The sequence below is a fragment of the Dryobates pubescens genome, chromosome 14 (genome assembly GCF_014839835.1).
Source record: "Dryobates pubescens isolate bDryPub1 chromosome 14, bDryPub1.pri, whole genome shotgun sequence".
Taxonomy (NCBI): domain Eukaryota; kingdom Metazoa; phylum Chordata; class Aves; order Piciformes; family Picidae; genus Dryobates; species Dryobates pubescens.
In genome coordinates, this window is record NC_071625.1 from 29,024,182 (window position 1) to 29,045,983 (window position 21,802).

Consider the following 21,802-nt stretch of genomic DNA (forward strand, 5'->3'; position numbering starts at 1 on the left):
GGCAGGAAAAAAACCCAAAATGCATGTTGAGCAGGGACCAGATGGAAGGCTCTCTGTACTTCTTGCCAGAGCATCCAGCAAATATGTGTAATTTTTCTGTATGTATTTATTGTGGACCAAACCAATCTGGGACCAAGTTTAGCTAAGGTGCTTATTTGCCTTCAAGCCAGTGGTAAATTGTCAATACTACTTTGCCAGGATCAGAGCTAGAATCTCTGCCATGCCCCACGGCATTGCCATGGCAAGAGAAAGACTCTTGGGCCCTGCAGTCCCAAAGACTTGTCCTGAGGCCAGGGCTGTTTTCAGCTACCAGCTTTGCCTCCGGTCGTACGCAAGTCACTCAAACCTTCTTGAAACCTCTTGCACCAGACCTTGTCTGGTCTAGATCCACTACAGGTTGCTAGGTCTGCCAAACGCTGCACTGCAGTCAGAAGCCAACATTTGTTCTTCTGTAATAAAATTTCTGGTAAAGGGACTACTTTCCACCATGTGTTGGTAGGGTGCCTCATGCTGGGTAGCACCGATCTGCTACAGAAGATAAATAGCCATCCAGTTGCTTTACCTTTCTTAACAATTCTGCTTCAGAGGAAGATAAGATCGTTCACCTGCAGAAACCTTCACTGGCTGGGAGCCTTTTTGTACACATTGTCTGTATGAATATCAAGGAGGATTCAGTCTATTAAATTTAAGTGGGACATGATGTCCGTGTTAGGTGCCGCCAACACTCTGTTTTTCAATAGCTGTGCTGTGCCTATTTGTTCTAAGCATCAGTATCAATATATGATCTGATGATGCTGAGTTACTCAGGCTCTCTGAATGACAAAATGTCTCCATTTAAATATATATTTTAATATGGCTGTAAGTAATTGATTTCAACTTGGAATTGTAAAATCTTGCATCAGAACCTATTATAGCGTAGTCTGATGGAGCCCTTTTGATTTAAATTAGAATACAGAAATATTTCTGTTACTGAAGTTTCAAAGAAAGTAGGAACATCCAACAATGGGAAATTATTAGCTAATTACCTGAGTGAGCACTGAAATGATAAAACAGGCTTTTGGAGTTGTGTCTTCTTTTGCAGGTGCAGAGATAATGTTTCTTTTCTGGCTAGAACAGTACTTTTCAAAGTAGAAAACAGATCTGACAGCTGCATTAAAAAAACATGTTCTCTTCCTATCCGTGTTTATGAAATGGATGGAGGTGTCTAAGGCACTACCTGGATCTTGAGGGAAATAAGGTCCAATCCAAAACAAGAGCAGGACTGTATTCCAGACCCTGAAGTGCAACATTTTAGAAGACTGTAAGGCAGTAATGCCATGTTTGTTAGCTGTCAGTGTTCTTGTAGCACGGATACCTGACTTCTGGACAAGAGCTGTTTTTTATCTGTCACCTGTAGAGATACAGAAGTCTGTCTGCAGGCACCAGCAGGCACCCATGCTGGGTGAAATGTGCTACTGCACATTGAGAGAACTGCTTTTGCTATCAGGGATGAGCCTCTGCACACATCTTTGTGTCCAGGCCATTTTGGTTTCAGAGTCCAGATGAGTGTACCTCTTCTTAAGAGTCCCTGCCCACAGTCGGGAGAATTGCAGTGCTTCATTCTGCACCTAGCTTCCCAGAGCCTAGTTCTTGTTGTGTATTGGGCCATGGTGGCCAAAATCAGCCTGTACACTTGACCCAACCATAGAGAGGTCTCTGTTAATTTTTCTCCTATAAGACCAATTGCTTTTTCTATATGGTTTGTGAAATTTTATTGCAGTTTTTGTTTTAATGTGTAACTGCCAGTGTAATGGGAAAGCTGAGAGCAATTCTGTTCCCCTCAAGGCCCTGATAGGATGGTGACTTAGGCAATGTCCAGAGCTACAGATCTTCAGACCCTATAGTTTCAAAAGAAATCTGAATAGGAAATATATTTTGAAGAAGGTTTGTCACTTGTTGAAACACTGCTCCATAGAAACTCAGGTTTTGGATAGTAAGAAAAGGGATGAGGTCAGCCAGGGCAGTGCTTTTCCCCCTTTCTAAAGGTGTGAAACCTGGTTGTCTCACAGCAACTACAGTTTTCTTTCCCATTTTCAGTACACTTCTATCTTTCCATGCGTACTTACCATAGCCATGACCTGTCTTATAAGGAGGCTTCCAGCTTTCAGGAAGCTATCCACAGCAATCCTAACTGAGGATGCTTGCATCAGGTTCATCTCAAATCAGGCTGTCCTTTGATTTCTGATTTTTTGGCTTTATCTCTGTTGCAACTGCTTACAAGCCACTCTCTTAACATATGCACCATTCTTGCAGGCCAATCTGCCCCTGCTGCAGCGGGAGCTGCTGCACTGTGCAAGGCTAGCCAAGCAGAACCCAGCCCAGTACCTCGCCCAGCACGAACAGCTGCTTCTGGATGCCAGCACCACCTCACCTGTTGACTCCTCAGAGCTGCTTCTCGATGTGAACGAAAACGGGAAGAGGCGAACTCCAGACAGGTGAGCACCACCATGCCTTGTACACCCTGCTCACAAGTGTCCAATGGGACAAATGTGCTGAGCTGCACTAGCAAGAGGAGAGTGTAGGGGTGAGTGCCTGGGAGGAACTGGGATGATGTTCCCTGGTTTGCAGGTCTTGCCTTCATTACAGCTCTGCAAGAGATGGATTGCCTTTGCATATGTGTGTATAGAATCTTAGCATAGATTGGGTTGCTAAGGGACCTTTAAAGGTGACTTTAAAAAGGTATCTACTCCAGGGACATCTTTAATTAGATCAGGTTGCTCAGAGCCTCATCCAACCTCTCTTTCAGTGCTTCCAGGGATGGGGCACCTAGCACCTCTCTAGGCACCCAATTTCAGTGTTTCATCACCCTCACTGTAAAAAATGCCTTCCTCAGTGCTAGTCAAAGTCTCCCTGCTTTAAGTTTAAAATGATTGTCCCTTGTCCAGTTGCAGGAGGCCCTGCATCTGCAGGATGGATGCATGGATATATAGATACTCCAGAGGTGTATCACAAGTGTATATAAATACATGATGTGATGATGATTCAGTCAGCAAACTCACCTGAGGACACACTGTGGTCATACCCACATAGAAGTAGCACTGTCCAACCAATAGTCTGCTGTATGGGGCATGGTATTTGTGTGCTGCACAAAGTGACAGGCAGCAGATCAGTTCCATATGCAAGTCCTTTGTACTCGAGATTTTGTTGGACTAAACAGTAAATATGGGGAAGTGGCTGAGGCACTCCTTGGGAAGTACAAGGCAATCTCTAGAGTGTAGTGAGGGCTTTGAGCCCTTCTGCTGTGCCATGTTTGCATAATCACCTATCCAATATTCGTCAGGGTATTTCTTCCAAACAGAAGAAATGCTCACTGAAATCTGCTTTGTTGTAGAGCTGAGGAGAAGCCCATGCATGAGCAGTGCATGTGTGTGAAGTACAGTAGTTTTAGGGGTGTGGGCCAATTTCCTAACTTGAATAAAGTTCTTTGTGTAGTGTTTGAAGAAAATACTCTTGTGGTTATTTATTTGTAACTGTCTTCCCATGACAGCGTTAGAAGTTTTGGCTAGCATCATATACACTGTACCTTTGGGAGGCCCAGGGACTAGATCTTTTCATGGGCTTGTTTGCCATGGATTTTGTAGTGTGGAGCTTTTATAATGCCGTTCTGCCAAAAAATGCAGAGGTGCTCTTGAAACTGGGAAGTTTCTGATGGTGAGCCATCGCCTTTGGTTTCACAACTGAAGTCTCTCTAAGCCTGTGTCCAGCTGAAGGAGTCTTCAGCTTCTCTGGAGGTATTAATGCAGCTTTTGGGATGAGGGGTAGACAGTTTAACTTCTAGTGTTGTGGGTAAGATCCTGTGTTTGAATTCCTGGGATCCTAGGTGGGGGCTGTAATGTGGGGTGTCCCACTGGCGTGCATGCTCTGAGGTGATCTGCCGGCCTCTGTAGACTGCTGCTTGAAGTTAGACTCCTTAGTTTGGAGGAAGCGGCATTTCAGACAACCCCATCCCTTTTTTGACTCTGAAATTCTTTGCTGCCTTGAAAGACCTGGAAAGAGACTGCCCATCTCACCCATTGCAGTGGTGCCTTGAGTTTAAAAATATGCTGATTTTCTTCCCCCCAGTATCAAACTACCCTGCCACCGGTTCGTCACAACTGCTTCTCCTTTGACTATGATTAAAGCTTTACAGTGGAGTTCAGTGGAGTGGTCATATGCACTCAATAGCCTTTTAACTATAGATTTAGTAAAAGGAATAAGATCCTGTTGGGAAGGTTCTTAAATTTACTGTATGGGAGTCCACATAGCTTTTCATTTGGATAATGTAAGTAAATCAACTACAAAAAACTGTCCTCAGAGTCAGAGCATGCCCAGACCAAGTAGTGAAACCAAATACTTGTCTGGCTTTATACTCATTATACTATTAATTATTTTAATTGTTTACAGAGAAGCAGGAGGAAACATCTGGAAATAGATATACCTTTTGTTTAGATATGTAAGTAGTTTTCAAATGTACTAATAAAAATACAAAGGAAAATATGAGGCATCCTTCCTCTAAAGTGGGGGGACGGGGGGGAGGGGTTTTGCTGTGATTCTGTTGCTAGAAGATGGAAAAAAAGTGACTAAAAGGCAACAGATGATAGCAAGCTGTGTGGTCTGGTTGACAGCACTGGAGGAAAGGGATGCCATCCACAGAGACTTGGATAGGCTTGAGAGGTGGGCCCAAGCCAAACTCATGAAGTTCAACAGGGCCAAGTGCAAGGTCCTGCACCTGGGTTGGGACAACCCAAGCATAAATACAGTCTGGCCAAGGAGTGGCAGGAGAACAGCCTGGAGGACAGGGACTTGGAGATGTTGGTTGATGACGAACTCCCCAGGAGCCAGCAAGGGTTGCTGGTAGCCCAGCAGGCAGCTGTGTGCTGAGCTGCATCCAAAGCGGAGAGCAGCAGCACAGGGAGGGGATTCTGCCCCCCTGCTCTGTGGAGTACTGTGTCCAAAAGGGGAATGGAACTGCTGGAGCAGGTCTAGAGGGAGGGCCATGGAGATGATCAGAGAACTGGAGAACCTCCCTTACAGGGACAGGATGTGAAACCTGGGGCTGTCCAGTTTGGAGAAGAGAAGGCTCTGGGGAGATCTTAGAGCAGCCTTCCAGTAGCTGAAGGGAGCTACAGGAAAGCTGGGAAGGGACTTTTTACAAGGGCTTGTAATGACAGGATGAGAAAGAATGGATTGAAGCTTGAGGAGGGCAGCTTGAGACTGAAGATTGGGAAGAAATCCTTTAGAGTGAGGGTGGTGAGGCACTGGAACAGGTTGCTCAGGAAGGACATGGATGCCCCTTTCCTGCAGGTGTTCAGGACCAGGTTGGATGAGGTCAAGTGGAAGGTGTCCCTGTCCATGGGAGGGAGGTTGGAACTGGGTGATCTTTAAGGTCCCTTCCAACCTAAACCATTCTATGAATTTATGAACCTTTCCAGGGGGGACTAAATGCAGTTGGAATAATTCTGTTTGGAGATAGTAAATTGTAATTTGTAGATTAGTAAACAGTGGTATCTTTCTCACTTGCCAGGGGTTATAATATATATATGCATATATGTAAGATAGATATATATATAGAGATATATATATATACACACACACATATAAAAGCTTTTTTTAGCTATAGATATGATATAGATGTGGTTGTGTGTGTCTACATAATTTATAGATAAAGAAATAGGCACACATTTTTTCCATATTTACATTTTTCTTTCAGTCACAGGTCACTGCATCCTCTTGGTTCTAGCAGAGGCAAAACACACCAAGAGATAGGGCAAAGGAAGTGGAATGTGTGTGTTTCACATAACCACATCCACCTTTTGATTTTCTTTTTGTTGGAGAGAATCCACATACAGCAATATTTTCTGCTTACAGGTTCAGAGCCTTTTGGGTTTTTTTGCATGTGCATTTTCCAGTTCTGGTTATTTAGCTGCATATCCAAGCCTACTGTATGTGAGGTTTTATGGAGCAATCTGACAACAGAGCTTTGTGTTTTACTGAATGTTTTCTTGGTGCATATGGTCTGACACGGATGAGCAGCCACGGTGAGATTTTGGAGTCTATTAAAGTAGCTCATTAAAAAGATCAATCTGTTTCTGTAATAACACTGGGAACCATCAGTCACTGCAAGAGAGAAAAAGTGACACCTGAGGAGACAACACATTTTAGTAATTTGTTCATGACATGTCATGAACAAAGCCTTCACTATATTTTGTTTACAACTTTTGCATTCCACTGTTGTAAAGCAAAGGAACTTGGACTAACGTGAGGTTTTATTTTGGTGAACAAATAGTCAGTTATGAAAAAAATCATTTCAAATACGGTAACTACTGAAGACTTTTTTGCTAATTAGCCATCTTTGGGGCTTGTTGGAGAGGGCTCTATGGCATATGACCATGTCACATAGTGACTTTTGCCTACAAAGTGGACATAGGATAGCAAAAAAATGGGTTAGAATAGCTCTGATTTTGATTGAGTGGCTATGATTGCTTGGTGACTTTAAAATGTGCTGTGCTTGCTGTGACCGTGGCACACCAACAAGACATTCATGTCAAAGGTGCTTGGGCACAGATACCAACTCCAGTCATTCTGTTGGGTAGATCTTAATTGAAGAAGCTTCTCCTCATCTCAGTACAGTGAAGGATGCTCACAGTGCTCACAATGCTCACAGTGAAGGAGCTATGCTCCTTGCAAGCTATATGTAATTATGAGGCATTTACAAAGAATTTTCTTCATATGAACTGTTAAGGATAGAATAGAATAGAATAGAATAGAATAGAATAGAATAGAATAGAATAGAATAGAATAGAATAGAATAGACCAGGTTGGAAGAGACCTTCGAGATCATCATGTCCAACCTATCATCCAACACCACCCAATCAACTAAACCATGGCACCAAGCATCCTGTCAAGCCTCGCCCTGAACACCCCCAGTGACGGCGACCCCTCCACCTCCTCAGGCAGCCCATTCCAATAGGCAATCACTCTCTCTGTGTAAAACTTCCTCCTAACCTCCAGGCAATATCAATCTTTTCTGCTAGACAATATTACAAACAAAATAAACATTTTATTCCAACATTGGTTGGCCACCAAGAGTTTGTTGGTGGAAATCCAATTTAAATCAAGGCATCTTGCACAGCATACGAACAGCTTTGCCTCCTTCTAGCCAGCTGACTTTAGTGTTCTTAGAAATTGGTGAAATGCTTTTGATCAAGTGAAGATTTCCCACTCAAGGCAGTTTTGCATGGTCATAAATTGCAGTCACTTAAAACTGAAATGATAACTTGCAAACTTAAAGTCTGATGAATGGGTACAGGGTAACGACTGCTGTCTAGTCTATTGTCTTTAAATCATGGCTCCAAGCAAAATGACCCATAGCTGAGGGAGCCCATCTTTATCATGTTGCCACTTTTCCAAACAACAGTGTTGATTTGGGTGCCCATCAAGGAAAATGCAACCAGCAGGAGCAAGAAAAACAAGAAAGTGTGTCAGTTAGGTTTTCTACACATTCAGTGTCAGGCATCTGGGGAAACTCTGCTGTCCTGAGGGGATGAGACCCAGAGGAAGGAGAAGGACTGAAATGAACAGCAGAGTATTAGTAAGTTGACCTTAAGGCACCTGAATGCTGTCACTCTTGGGTACTTTGACTATTATTGCTATTTTCAGTAGGTTCAGCTGCAGTTAATTTGCCAGTGATTCCTGTTCTGATGAGACTTTGATACATTTGTGTATAGTTTATATTCCTGCTGGCAGTTGCAAGATCTTACTTTCAGCCTCTCTTCCACTGGATTTGGTTTCAGTCTTTCTCTCATTGACATTAAAGGAGAACCTATTGAAGGGCAACAATTAATACATTGAGTGTTTCTCCACAGACAGTCCCCTGGGGATGGTTTGTGGGGGAGGGTCTGTGAAGGGCAGTTGGTTTTAGCAGCAGAGAAACATGAAAATTAGATCAAACTTACCTTCCTGACAGCAAGGAAAAATGTTGTTATTACTAGGAAGATAGATTATGCCATCTGTAAACCATGAAGGAGAGAGTTCTCTTTAAAAAAGGCTGTTTAATAAAGGTTTCTGGAGGAAAAGATTCCCCTGCAGCAGTTATTCTACCCAATAAGCTTTCTGTTCAAAGCTAACATTTCATAGGTTTGGTTTATTCCACTAGTAAAAAAGCCCCATAGTTGAGCAAAAGGAAGCTTCCCTAAAAGGAGTTGTGAATCTGTTGAAGTAATGAGTTCAGTGTGAGATGCAGATCCCCAGGCAGAGGTGCAAAGTAGAAACAGCTGATTATTAATTGAATTAATGAGTATCTATAATGTAAAAAACTGCCCCTGTCCCTGATAACTCTTCCTCCTTGCCTGAACATAAATCTTCTAAGAGTAATGAGGTGGGAAATCTTGAACTTTATTGAGTACTTGAGTCTAACCACATCTCCCTACAAAATTAATGACAGTCACAGCACCTTCGACTGCAATAGCCCAGATGGTACCAGAATCTCTGAAGGAAGCATTTCTCATCATCTGGAGTCATTCTTGCCCAAAGCCTCAGTGTGACATTGATCTTTATGGGATCTCATCTTGTCACTAGGTATAGTTGAGCCTCAGTACACTGACATTCACTACCTTAAGTCTGTAGTAGGAATTTCTCAACCCCTAGCTTCCCGTATCAGTTGACTGTTTCAGCTTTGCAATTACATCTGTATCCATCCCACCAGCCCTTGGCTTCAGCGAAGGCTGCTTGCTCTGTGGCCCAGCTCTGTAAGCCCTCCATAGGAAGGCTCACCCTGCAGTGCTTCTGAAATTACAGGGAGAGCTGGGCAAGGTGAATGTGTCCTTTGTGTCCTTTCAACAAACCGTGTTGTGAAATGTCCTGCAACACCACACACTTGGAGCAAAGTGAAGGAACAAACTTCAGTTCCTGAGGCCGCACGTGTAGGCAGGGGTGTGTGTTCCAGAGCAGCTCTGCTGAGTGACTTAAAGTTTCTTTGTTTTGTTTTTCAGAACCAAAGAAAATGGCTTTGACAGAGAGCCTTTGCACTCAGAGCATCCAAGCAAGCGGCCCTGCACTATTAGCCCAGGCCAGCGGTACAGTCCAAATAATGGCTTATCTTATCAGCCCAATGGTCTGCCTCATCCCACCCCACCTCCACCTCAGCATTATCGTTTGGATGATATGGCCATTGCCCACCACTACAGGGACTCATACAGACACCCCAATCACAGGGACCTCAGGGACAGAAACAGACCTATGGGTAAGGCATGCTGATTTTCTGCATTGTCTTTTGAGGTTTCTCTTTTCCTTGCAGTTATGTTTTGTGTTGTGAACAGGAGGGGCTTTGCTGATTAAATATCCCTGCCATTCAGGTGTAGCCTTTTTAACTCTGTGTCCCTCTGGCTGCTTCTCATGGCCTTATTTCAGATTTGTATTTGTAAACATGGGTGGATTACCTTTACTACATTTTAAAGCAAGAGAGTCAGAAGGAGGAGAGACGTGTGCTCTCACAGCTGTGTAGATAAAATGGATACTCAGGTATCTGTCAGGCAAGGATAGGTAGAGCCTTTTAATTTTCTTCTAAGGCCACATTTGTGACAATAACAACATTGATACAGCTTGATTTCAGCCTAGACTAGAGGAATGTTACTAGCCTGTGGAGAAGCGTTTTGTGTGTCGTATCTCGAGTGCAGTGCAGTGTGGGGGTGTCTGCAGAGGATGCAGACAGCAGAAGCATCGATCGCACCCCACACAGCACATTTTGGTTTACTGGGATGCCTGATGCTTTTGGATTTGCCTAGCTTGCTTCACATCTGCACTTACTATTCTTCCTTGTTTAAAACAAATCTTCACTAGAGAGGAACATTTACAAATATTCAGCATCTGTATAGTGGAGTCTAAACAAAGAGCAAGTGTCAGTTTCTACTGAGTGTTGATAATAAAAACTGGTGTGGTTGTATCATGTTGTCAACTGCTCTGATAGATGTGCTACATTTTAACCACATGTTGTTTAAACATCTGTGAAGGGATGAACCCTTAATGATGCGCTGTTGACGTGGTAGTAATTACTGCATTTAGGGAAATAACACTGAGTTTAGACCAGTATTTTGTTCAACTCTCTGAAGTACAGCTAGTATTCAGTATACCAGGTTACCAAAGAATTGTCTTGCTGCCTTCTTCAAGGAGTGCAAACAAGGAATTATATATTGGATTAAATGTTCTAGATATGCTATAATTGTATATATTCAGAGACTGGCATCCCATTTTTAGAGAGGTCATCTTGCAACCTACAGAATTGAAGATATTAAATTCAGTAAAAAAATAGCATCTTGTATGTGGAAAAGTGCCAAAGAGAATTTAGAGCAAAGGTTTGAAACCTCCATTTATTTTTGTGGTGACACTTCCTGATAATAGATCAGGTAATGTATGATGGATTTGTCTGATAGGTTCTTTTCCCCCATCCCTTTTTCCCCATTGCCCTGAGGACTCCTAACGCTGTAAATATGATGTGCTCCTTTTTGTCAGGGTTGCATGGCACACGTCAAGAAGAAATGATTGATCACAGGCTAACAGACAGAGAATGGGCAGAAGAGTGGAAACACCTTGACCACGTAAGGACTAAATGTACTCTTTGGTATAATTGTCCCAAAGGAGCTCTGCTGAGATAGGAAATTAAAAGTTTTCCTTTTTGGAACAAATCTGAATCCTAGAACAGGTCTTGAAAGAGTTGGTGATGAAATCAGCTTCCCCCAGGTCTTACTGTTAAGTATCTACTGCAGTATCCTTAATATTCCAGGCTGCCAAAAGAGGAATGGTTGCTGCTCTGCAAAGCCTGCATCTAGGAGAGAGTGGATTTGTTCTTTGAATTTTTTGCCTCTTACGACATTTGTTAGGTATCACTTCCAGAGCAAATTCCTGGCCTCTGTGGGGCTGCAGCCTGTTCAGTCTTTTCCTCCTTTCCCCCAGAAATCTCTCTCTGTAGAGTTCAGGATCACCAGTGAAACAGGCAGGGATTGTCATTCTTCAGACAAGACTGGACATTTTCAGCTGTATCTGAGACAGCAGGGAGACTCCTTCCTTATTAAAGCATTACTCAGCACATGAATGTTTTCTTGGGTCTTCTGTCAGTTAATGAATAAAATGTTCTGTGTTGTTTCTCTGCCCCACCCACTGCTGTGAGTAGCTGTTAAACTGCATAATGGACATGGTGGAAAAAACGAGGCGGTCTCTCACTGTCCTACGGCGATGTCAAGAAGCAGACCGAGAGGAGCTCAATTACTGGATACGGCGGTACAGTGATGCAGAGGATTTAAAAAAAGGTGGTAACAGCAGCAGTAGTCATTCCAGACAGCAGAGCCCAGTGAATCCAGATCCAGTTACATTAGGTACAGTATCCTCATTCAAATTGTTTACCTCGCCTCTTTCATCTCAGCTGAGTTTTTGTTCTTCTGATTCTTCTTCCGTGATAGCAGCGGCATATTCTTTGTTGACTACTGAATGAAATAGAACTCTTGTCCCCTAATAGTCTTGTTTGCATGTGCAGTGACTTGGGGTTTGGGCTGATTTGGTAGTTTGGTAAGTTGCTTTCCATTCATCAGTGTCTACAAGTGGTGTGATGGAAGGACAGACTGTCCTGTAGGGATGGCAGAGCACTGAGTTGTGCACTGACTCCCCATCCCTTCCATCTCTCTCCCTTGCCTGCTTGATGAAGGAAACACAGGGTTGTTCCTGGATTGTGTAGCACTGTGAGGCCAAGGGCTTTCACCTTCTTGGATCAAATCACGTCATCTAAAGAAATGAAGAGAAATAGAAAGAGAGAGCATTATTTATATGGAAATATAAAGTCCTTAGCTGTACTTGGTTTCTATATAAGAAAGAAACAACGTCTAGGATGCCCACAGCCATGCTCACAGGATCCTCCTAGGTCTGTGTCTAGTGCTGCAGCCTACACAGGTGTGTCTGAGCTAGTTTGGATGCTGTTCACTGTGTAAATAGAGCCACTCAGGGTTTGCCTAAAGCTGCAGAGCCACTTATGAGGAGCAGATCAAGCAAGTGGACTTCTATCCCCTTCACACCCACACTCGTGTGATACCTCACACAGCTACTGCAAGACAACTCAACTGTGTCAAAACAAGCTTTTACTTTGTGGGCTTTTTGTGATTTATTGATGTGCTGGTCTGTTTCTACCCTATCCCCCCACTTCTATGGCAGGCATGATAAAGAAACACATCTCAGTGATGCTTTTTTATTGTTCTCTGCTCTTTTGAAGAGAACAGCAAACTATGATTGCTTGTCTAATATTTACCTTTAATGAAAGAAATTGTCCATATCAAATGCCATCTACTCAAAATCACCAGAAACTGTGCTCATCAGTAGAACTGCATGTGTGTGTTATTTTGCAACTGTGTTAATTAAAACCTGTGTTTTCCTTTTCTCCTTAAGAATAACTTACTGAATCTAAAACTCATTTAATTGCAAATAGAAAAATAGGAAACCAAATCCAATACCCTCTTCATCTTCCTCTTGGTAAATCTCTATAGAGTTGTCACTGTAATATTTAGTGCCTCTTCATAACAAACAAACCTTTTGTGTGTGTGTGTGTGTGTGAAAAGATCTGAGCCAATAACTCTACAAGTGATCTTCAGTCATTGAAAGGAAGGGTTATGGAAATGCTGTTCCCAACTTCATTAATAAAGTCTAGTCCCCAGAGGAGCCCTCCTCAGGAAGGGGCATTGCTTGTAACTAAGAGTGTTAAATGTAGACTCATAAATAGGCCATCTGAAACATTGATCCCATCTGCAGCTTCCCCAATACCATGTTTGAGGAAGCCCCTGGATCAAAAGCGGTGTCAGCCTTATGTAGTAAAGCTGTGATGCAAAGAGAACCAGGCCATGGTACTTGCATGTATAGGTAAAGGAACAAAGACACCTGAAAGGAAATTGAGATTTTGTAATTACCCCAAAGAATGTGGAACTCAAGACATTCATCAGAACTTTATAGATAACAGTATAATCCCAGAAAAATAATAACCAGAACAGCAGCAACAGAAGATAAAATGAAGATACAACATGCAATTAGATCCTGTTTTATTTGTGGGGCTGCAGACTGGCCTAACTTGCACAGGTAATGTGGTAAATGGGGGGGCATCAGGATCTGCTTGCTCAGCACTGTCCTCATGCTGAGCTGTGTAGGAGCTCGTGTGAGCCACTGCCAGATCAGCAGTGAGATGCAAAAGCCAAGAACTGAGTGGCAGAGAAGCTGCTCTCCACATCTTAGGAGGATGCTGATGGTTGTAAGAGATCTCCACCCATGTGTTGTTTGCTGTGGTGGATGCTTTGTTTTTCTTGCTTCTTCCAAAGCCCTATAGTGGACAATAAGAAACAGATACTTAGGGATGTTGCTGCTGGGACACCATCCCTGGAGATGTTCCAGAGGGGATTGGATGTGGCACTTGAAAGCCATGGTTTAGTTAGTCAGGAGGTATTGGCTGACAGGTTGGACTTGATGCAACCTTATTGATTCTGTGATTCTATTCTGTGATTCTAAGATGAATTATTGGAAACAGCAAAGTCTGATCGCTTAAAAAGATGTTAGATGGCATAGGCTTCAGCACTGGAAGCACCAGTCCCTCTGCAGTACCATGGGTATGAACTGGTTGGAGACAGACTATTTCAATTCAAACTTGTCTATTTTGGTTCTTCGCCTTTGAAACCTGCTTCGGAGATTCATGGATATGAAATTGGGGTTGCTTCAGTGATCTAACACCCACATCAATCATAAATATTTATGTCTGACATGTAAGGCAGAAAATACTTACTCTGGAGTCTATGAAAAGGTAATCCTCATATTTCCTCAAATCTGGTAGTAATCTAGTTAACAAAAATGAACACTGGTAACATGCAGAGGTGTCATAAAATGAAACAGTGTCAGTGAGTCTCGAGGTGCTCTTTTGTTCAGGGCTTTGTATCGTAGTTTTGAAATTAAAACAAGGGGGTGTAAAGTTCCTCCAGTATTTGAAATGAAATACCACAAGATGTAAATAGTGTTCAGGGATTCCAAATGTCCCCTCTGTACCTTATTTTTTATTTTTTTAAATCAAGGTAATCCACCCTTTAAATCCACCTTGTCATCTCCACTAGCGAGAGGGGAAAAAAATGGGGCCCATATGGCTACCGGGTCAAGGGGTGGACTGGATGATCTTTGAGGTCTGTTCCAACCAGAGATGTGCTGTGATTCTGTGCCTTTGTTTCTTGTTCTTTATGATTAAAATACCACTGAAGTGCACTGGTTAGGCCGCACCTCGAGTACTGTGTCCAGTTCTGGGCCCCTCAGTTTAGGAAGGAGGTTGACTTGCTGGAACAAGTCCAGAGAAGAGCAACAAAGTTGGTGAGGGGTTTGGAACATAAGCCCTACGAGGAGAGGCTGAGGGAGCTGGGGTTGCTTAGCCTGGAGAAGAGGAGGCTCAGGGGTGACCTTATTACTCTCTACAACTACCTGAAGGGAGGTTGTAGACAGGCAGATGTTGGTCTCGTCTCCCAGGCGGCCAGTACCAGAACAAGAGGACACAGTCTCAGGCTGCGCCAGGGGAGGTTCAGGCTGGATGTTAGGAAAAAGTTCTATACAGAAAGAGTGATTGGCCATTGGAATGGGCTGCCTGGGGAGGTGGTGGAGTCGCCATCACTGGAGGTGTTCAGGAGAAGACTTGATGGGGTGCTTGGTGCCGTGGGTTAGTTGTTTGGGTGGTGTTGGATTGGTTGATGGGTGGGACACGATGATCTTGAAGGTCTCTTCCAACCTGGTTTATTCTATGTATTCTATGTAAGTTCTTGCTATAAGCATTATGCCACAGTCTTCATAGGTAGCTCTCACTGGAAAGCTCTGAGCTGAAATTCAGCACAGGTAGTTTGAGTCCAAAGCAAACTGCAAGAAAATTCAGGCTGTCATTTGGAGCCAGTCAGGCTTTTTTTTTTTTCTCTCTTTCCTGCCAAAGATTGTTGTTCTTCTTTTAAATTCAAATCCCTGTAAATCATGTTGAGCTTGACAGTATCTGATCAATACTTCTCTGTTGATATTTTTAATTAAGAAATCAAATTAAATATTTGATCATTTGTTTTAACGCAGTGTAATCCAATACATGCATTAGCCAGCTACAGCAGCTTACAAGCTTTCATTATTCTCTGAGAGTGTGAAAGGTAAGATGAGTCCATTCTTCTCAGTGTGAATAATACATGTTTATGAAAGTCTAAAAATGACTCAGACTTTATATATATTCACTTGATGAACTGTGATGGTCTATGAAGTGAATAATACATCATCTGACTCCTCCATTTCTGCTGAAGAATTTCAGTACTACACACTGCAGCAGGACTGCAGCTCTCATCCTAATAGTGAATAATTGCACATATCAGACATTGTATACTGAAATACACAGCCACATAAATTAAAGATGAGGGTTCCTCGACATTGTGGGTTATAAACAAGATCTATAACCTTATTGAATGCAGCTGTGGCTCTAGATAAGTGGTGCAGGCACACATCAGAAGGTCTGCAGTGATGTTGATGTTTTGTGTCTGTTGAATTTATCTGAATGGAAATCTTACAAAACAGGGTTTGAAATCTCCCAGCTGAAGAGTGCCAATACCTGCAGGACTTGCCCCAGGAAGGCAGGCTTCTCAGAAGTGTGTGAATGTGTCAAAAACACATAGGTTAGCCATCGCTTCAGACATTTTGAAATGTTAACCCCTTCAGAGCTAGTTTAGTTTTTACCAAAGGTTGTTCACCCTAATCCTTAGAGTGTTGGCCAGGACATTCCCACCAGAGCCTCACTGTTCATGCTGCCATTATTCTTCTACAGCCAGCTGAAAGGATATCGTAATGAGGTGGGGGGTGGTCTCTACTCCCAATTAACTAGTGATAGGATGTGAGGAAATGGCCTTGAGTTGCACCAGGGAAGGTTTAGATTGGATATTAGGAAAACGTCTTTGCTGTAAGAGTGGTCAGGCATTGGTATAGGCTCCCCAGGGAGGCGGCAGAGTTGCCATCCCTGGAGGCGTTAAAATAACATGTAGGCATGGCACCTGGGGACATGGCTTAGTGGGTGTGGTGGTGGTGAGTTGATAGTTGGACTTAAGGATATTAAAGGCCTCTTCCAACTGAAACAATTCTATGATGATAAAAATCTTCCCTGTGCAGTGTGCAGATGATCAGCATTGTTGTGATATGCACGAAGTTCTCAACATGGGATAATTTATAGCTTGTAATTCTGTTGTTTAAAGCCTCTCTAATGCTTGTCACTGGTGCTGTTAAGTATTGCTCTGAATACCCTGCCTGTGTGGGAGGGTTGGGCTGGGTTGTGGTGTGCTGCATTGGATGCTGCTAGACTGAGCTGCAGTGGCAGAAACATTGCACACTTGGGTGTTCAGTGTTTGGGTTTGACTTCCTTCCTGGTTGAGGTTGGTGTTTTTCCTTTTCTTACTCTCTTCAAATGAGAACACAGCCATGGTTTTAACACCATTCACCTGAAGGTTCTGATGACCATGAGCCAGCAACATGCCCTTGTGGCCAAGAAGGTCAATGGCATCCTGGGATACAGTTAGTAGGTTAAGAGAGGTTCTCCTCCTCCTCTGCTCTGCCCTGGTGAAGCCATGTGGGGAATATTGTGTTCAGTTGTGGGTGCCTCTGTTCAAGAAGGACCTCAGGGAACTGCTTGAAAGAGTCCAGTGCAGAGTCACAAAGGTGGTGAAGGGACTGGAACATCTCCCTTGTGAGCAAAGGCTGAGGGAGCTGAAGCTCTTTACCTTGGAGGAGCCTGAGGGATGACCTCATTTATGTTTATAAAGATGTGCAGAGCAGTGTCAGGAGGATGGAGCCAGGCTCTGCTCCATGATGTCCAATGACAGGACCAAGGGGCAGTGGGTGCAAGCTGGAGCAGAGGAGGTTCCATGTGAACATGAGGAAAAACTTTTTCACTGTGAGGGTGCCAGAGCCCTGGAGCAGGCTGGCCAGAGAGGTTGTGGAGTCTCTCCTTCTCTGGAGACATTCAAAACCTGCCTGGATGCATTCCTGTGTGACCTCCTCTAGGTGATCCTGCTCTGGCAGGGGCCTTGGACTGGATGATCTTTTGAGTTCCTTACCAATCCCTAGCATTCTGTGATAGTAATATAAGACATCCTCTGGTCATGTCCTGTAGTTTAGCTCTGAAAAGAAGATTGTTTTCATGGACTCATCACTGCTGACTAAATAATAGTCATGTTAATAATATTTTTCTTGCTTGGAAAATATGGTTTTTATTGTCTTCATAAGTGCTTCTTGTCTTTTTTTATGTGCATGATTCCAAACTATGGGAAAGACTCTCATAAGCTCTTGATTTAATTCTTCTTGCAGAGGATCTCATTCCTCATGTAAAGAATTTGTGGTTGGAATAAGAGCTTGATTGATGTTTATGTTTTGGAAATCTTAACAATTAGCTGGCAATCTGGTCATTTATGTCATCAAATTCCTTTTTTGGAAAGTCATGCTTACCAAAAAAATCAGCTCCCCAACTCTTTGGTTTTAATTGTGAGTAACAGGCTAAAGGGCTTAAATCGAGGCTATGATCTCCTTGGAGTAGATACGGTACCTTTAACAGGAGATAAAGCCCAGCAGAAACTACAAGCCATGAATGCAACAAACCCCTTGTCTGCCACATTTGCAATCTGGTTGGGTCTGTTGCTGCAGGTATTGTAGGAAATGCAAATGAGAGTGTTTGGATGTTTTGCCTTCAGTTTTCTTGAGCTCTCAAGCAATGTTTTCTGCCTCCACCTCTGTCCCTGACAGAACTGGCACTGTGCCTGGAAGTCTAAAAGCCTCCAAGGGATGCAAGCAGTGTACACAGTGGTATTTGTCATCTCTAGAATCACACAAGCCAAGTGATACTGAGAATTTTCCTGTTTTCAGCATCAGGTCTGAAGTTCTCAATCAAGTCAATTAAACCAGAGTAAATAGCTGTTTTGCAGAATCTTCCACACACCCACCCATCATTTGATGCTCTGGCGGTGTGAAGTTCTGCCTACAAAAATCCATTTTACTTCCATCCCATACTCCAGTGACAAATAGAGGAGCTGGGGAAATCCACTCAGCTGCTTGTCAGATGGGAAGATTCGATCTGCCCCACTGGTGTATGCAGATTCATCTGCTAGGAGCTGCATCTGTGGAGCAGTGCAGAGGGATTGGGATTCCCTGCCCTCTGTGTAGCTGACACAGACCCTGGCATTTCCATCTTTGGTAGCTGTCTGTAATATTAAATGGCATCTTTTTAAATGTGTTTAAGGTTCTGTAGGCTACTGCATATAAACAGTACTGCATGGATATGTATGGTGGTGTGGAAAAAAGATTTGCAATACTAGTGATTAAACTCTTTTCTTAAAAATACTACATTTTGACCAAGTTAGAATCATAGAATTGTTTGAGTTGGATGGTACCTCAAGGCTCAGCCAGTTCCAACCCCCCTGCCATGGGCAGGGACACCTCACACTACAGCAGCTTGCTCACAGCCACATCCAGCCTGGCTGCAAACACCTCCAGCCATGAGGCTGCCACCACCTCCCTGGGCAACCTGTGCCAGGCTCTCACCACCCTCACGAGGAAGAACTTCTTCCTAACATCCAATCTCAATCTACCCATTTCTATTTTTTTTTCCATTCCCCCAGTCCTATCACTCCCTGACACCCTCAAAAGTCCCTCCCCAGCTTTCTTGTAGCCCCCTTCAGATACTGGAAGGCCACAATTAGGTGACCTTGGAGCCTTCTCTTCTCCAGACTGAACAGCCCCAACTCCCTCAGTCTGTCTCCATAGCAGAGCACCTCCAGCCCTCTGCTCATCCTTGTGGCCCTTCTCTGGGCACCTTCCAGCACCTCCAGATCCTTCCTGTGCTAGGGGCTCCAGAACTGGACACAGTAAGTTAATGAAGAACAACTTTAAGATACCCCCAAAAAAACCCATAAATGACATATTTGATAAAAATTGGTACTTAAAGAAGAGCATATGTATTCTTGCTACACTTCAAACCTCAAACAGAACGTTTAATTCCTAGCAGCATCTCTAAAAAGATGCAAACCTTCTCTCCAGTGTAATAAATCAAGTTGTTCTATTTTGACAACTGAATTCTACCACACAGGCAATAGGAATTGTGGCAATGAGCTGTATAGGTTTGATTTTTTGGTTTGGTTTTTTTTTCATTTTTCCTCTACCACTTTGAAAAATAGTTAATCACTTTTAAAGTTGCATTTGAAGAGGGCAGCTTGTCATCAGCTGAGAATCTGTGTGCTGTATTTCAGGCCAAAGTGAATTTTCTTTCTGTAACGTCTGATCTTGCGTCTTTGAAGTCCGTGTGGAAGGGATCTTGGTGATTTCAGAGCTCTTACACTCAGGCCCAGGGGTTAAAGCCTTTAAAAAACAGAGAAGAGGGGGAAAGGGCTGTCAAAATCTGATTAAAATATATGGGTGAGTTACAAGCTTCAGCTCCAGTGAAGTTGTTAGGCAGCATATGTTTTTAGGGGACTTACCCTGAAGGTTCAGGTTTTCAAACTCATGCAGCCACAGTTGCCAACATGGGCTCAGATGTAGGAAAACACAGCTCTGAACATGGAGGAACACCCCTTCCTTTTTCTTTGGACAGCTTATTTGATCACTGCCATGACATCTTGGCTTTTATCTCGGCTCGTTGGTAGCCGTTCTGTTTTCAGAGAGCAGAAGTGCCAAACTGGACTGTTGCCCTCTTTCTTCTTCCTTTTCATAAACATAATAACAAAAGATGAAGCACATCACTCCCTCAGTTGGTCTCCAACCAACCTTAAACCAACCTTAAAAGCGTGGAAACTGTCACAGAGAGTTGAGTTGTAAAGCAAAAATAAATCAAACTCCTCTGACCTTGGCTTAAGGTGAGGCATTAGAATCTTAAATGCTGCTCTGGGCTGGGTGACATTTGTGAGCCGTGGCTGTGGCATCTGTTTTATTTTGAGCAAAGAAAAACTTCACATGATTTTCTTTGTCTGAGTGATAAGTAAAGGGAAAAGGTATTTCTCTAATCCTTGTTCTCAACAAGCCAGCATTGCTTATGATGCTTTCTTTTTCTCTCCACACCCCCTCCTCCTGCAGAATCGCATCGGGAATTCCTTCACAGGCCTGCGTCTGGATACGTGCCAGAGGAGATCTGGAAGAAAGCTGGTAAGAACTGTTCAAAAACACCAGCTTAGTCTTCTGGCAGCTGTGTGCAGTTGTTAATGCACTGACATGAGGAATGAAAAAAAAAACACCCAACAACAACCAAAAACCCACCAAAACAAAAACAAAAACTCAGACAACAACAACAGAAAGGAACAAAAGGGCTTGCTGGTAACAAGAAGAAATTGTGTTTAATTTAAGCTGCAACTGCAGTTTAATGTTAAACTGCAACTGATCAGGACATGAAGTAATCTTTTTAATAGAAGCATCTGCTGCTATAGTTAGGGGGATATCAGTACTTCCATTAAGGGATCTCTCTTTTCAGGGGTCATAATGGTTTCAGGCTGAAATGTGATATGCTTAAAGCTTCGGTCTGTTAGCAATTTAAAAGCAACCAAGTTTGTGTGGGATTTGTACTTTTTTGTTGTTGTTTGGCTGGGTTTTTATGTTGGCATCAGGGTTCTTACCTACCTAAAGTAAGAATCTCCAAAGGAAGGAAGAAAACCTGAGTTTATCTGTTAAAGCAAAACCTTCAGCTGTGTCAGGTAGCCATTCCTAATTTAAAAAAGCTTTTGTGCCTGTCAGCCCCCAGTGAAGTTTGTGTTCATAGAGCTGCAAAGTTTCAATGAGGTAAGCAAGATCACATCCCTGCAGCTGCTCTGGATGGTTGCACAGCCATTGACAGCAACGTGGTTGTGCAGAGGTTTCATCAACACTTTGAAACTCTGCCTGAGCACAGGAGTTTCCTGGCAAGGATCCCATTGCTGTGCTGGAGCTAAATCTTTGCTCTTTTGACACTGATATCAGAGCTTCCTTGTTTTCAGAGGGGCCAGGAGGTAGCTCTTGAACTCCAGCGAGGTAGTAGAGCTTCTATATACCCACTCAAGCACCACCTCTACCTCTTTTGAACACCTGTATCACCAGGAAGTCTACAGCAGCTGTCTGAGCAGGAGTTAATGATTAAACAGCAAATATGCAGCAATTTTGATGCTTTCTGGTCAAATGGCCTGTAACTGCTTGCTGCTTTAGGGTGTTCTGTAACGATGCCACACTGGCAGACCACTGCATCAGCAGAAAGCTGCAGGTTTTGTGTGATGGGAGTTTGTCATCTAAAACTGAAACATTTGCTGATATGTTAATTGATATTTTGGGAAATAATTGCATTTTCTATGAAAAATGAACAATCCACATATTTTTCTTTTGGCCTAGGAAAGTGTAGCCAATGTCCAGAAGTATTTTTCTAGATTGTTTTGCCTTATTTATGTTAACAACTTATATGAAAAGATAAGTAAAGCAGAGGCAGTATCAGGAGCTCTCCCTAAGAGGTGCACTATTGAATTTCAAGAACTTTATTCCTCCTGCAGAATCTAGGCTTGATGTTGTGGTGGGTTGAAATTTTCCCCCCCCAACACTAACTTTGCCAGCCCAGCTCAGCTGGAAGCAAATGAAAGCTGTATTTACAGGCAAAACTACAATCTACAATGGAATGCAATGAAGATGTACAAAATACACAGGAGTTACAAGATTGACAGATACTTACGATTAACAAACGGCACAAGAGCCCCCTGGTCAAAGACCAGGGGAAACTACTAGCTTCTCCTTT

The 21,802-nt window shown here is 43.1% G+C and overlaps 1 protein-coding gene across 6 annotated transcripts in view; it reads left to right on the plus strand.

Moving 5' to 3' along the window:
• Positions 1-21,802, plus strand: part of RUNX1T1 (RUNX1 partner transcriptional co-repressor 1) — a 118,657-nt gene that overhangs the window by 80,402 nt on the left and 16,453 nt on the right. For all 6 annotated transcript variants that reach the window (XM_054167189.1, XM_054167191.1, XM_054167192.1 and 3 more), the window contains 5 exons: positions 2,293-2,474; positions 9,009-9,259; positions 10,525-10,610; positions 11,183-11,384; positions 20,134-20,202. In XM_054167189.1, coding sequence (XP_054023164.1) covers positions 2,293-2,474; positions 9,009-9,259; positions 10,525-10,610; positions 11,183-11,384; positions 20,134-20,202 — 790 coding nt within the window. The remainder of the gene's footprint in view (positions 1-2,292; positions 2,475-9,008; positions 9,260-10,524; positions 10,611-11,182; positions 11,385-20,133; positions 20,203-21,802) is intronic.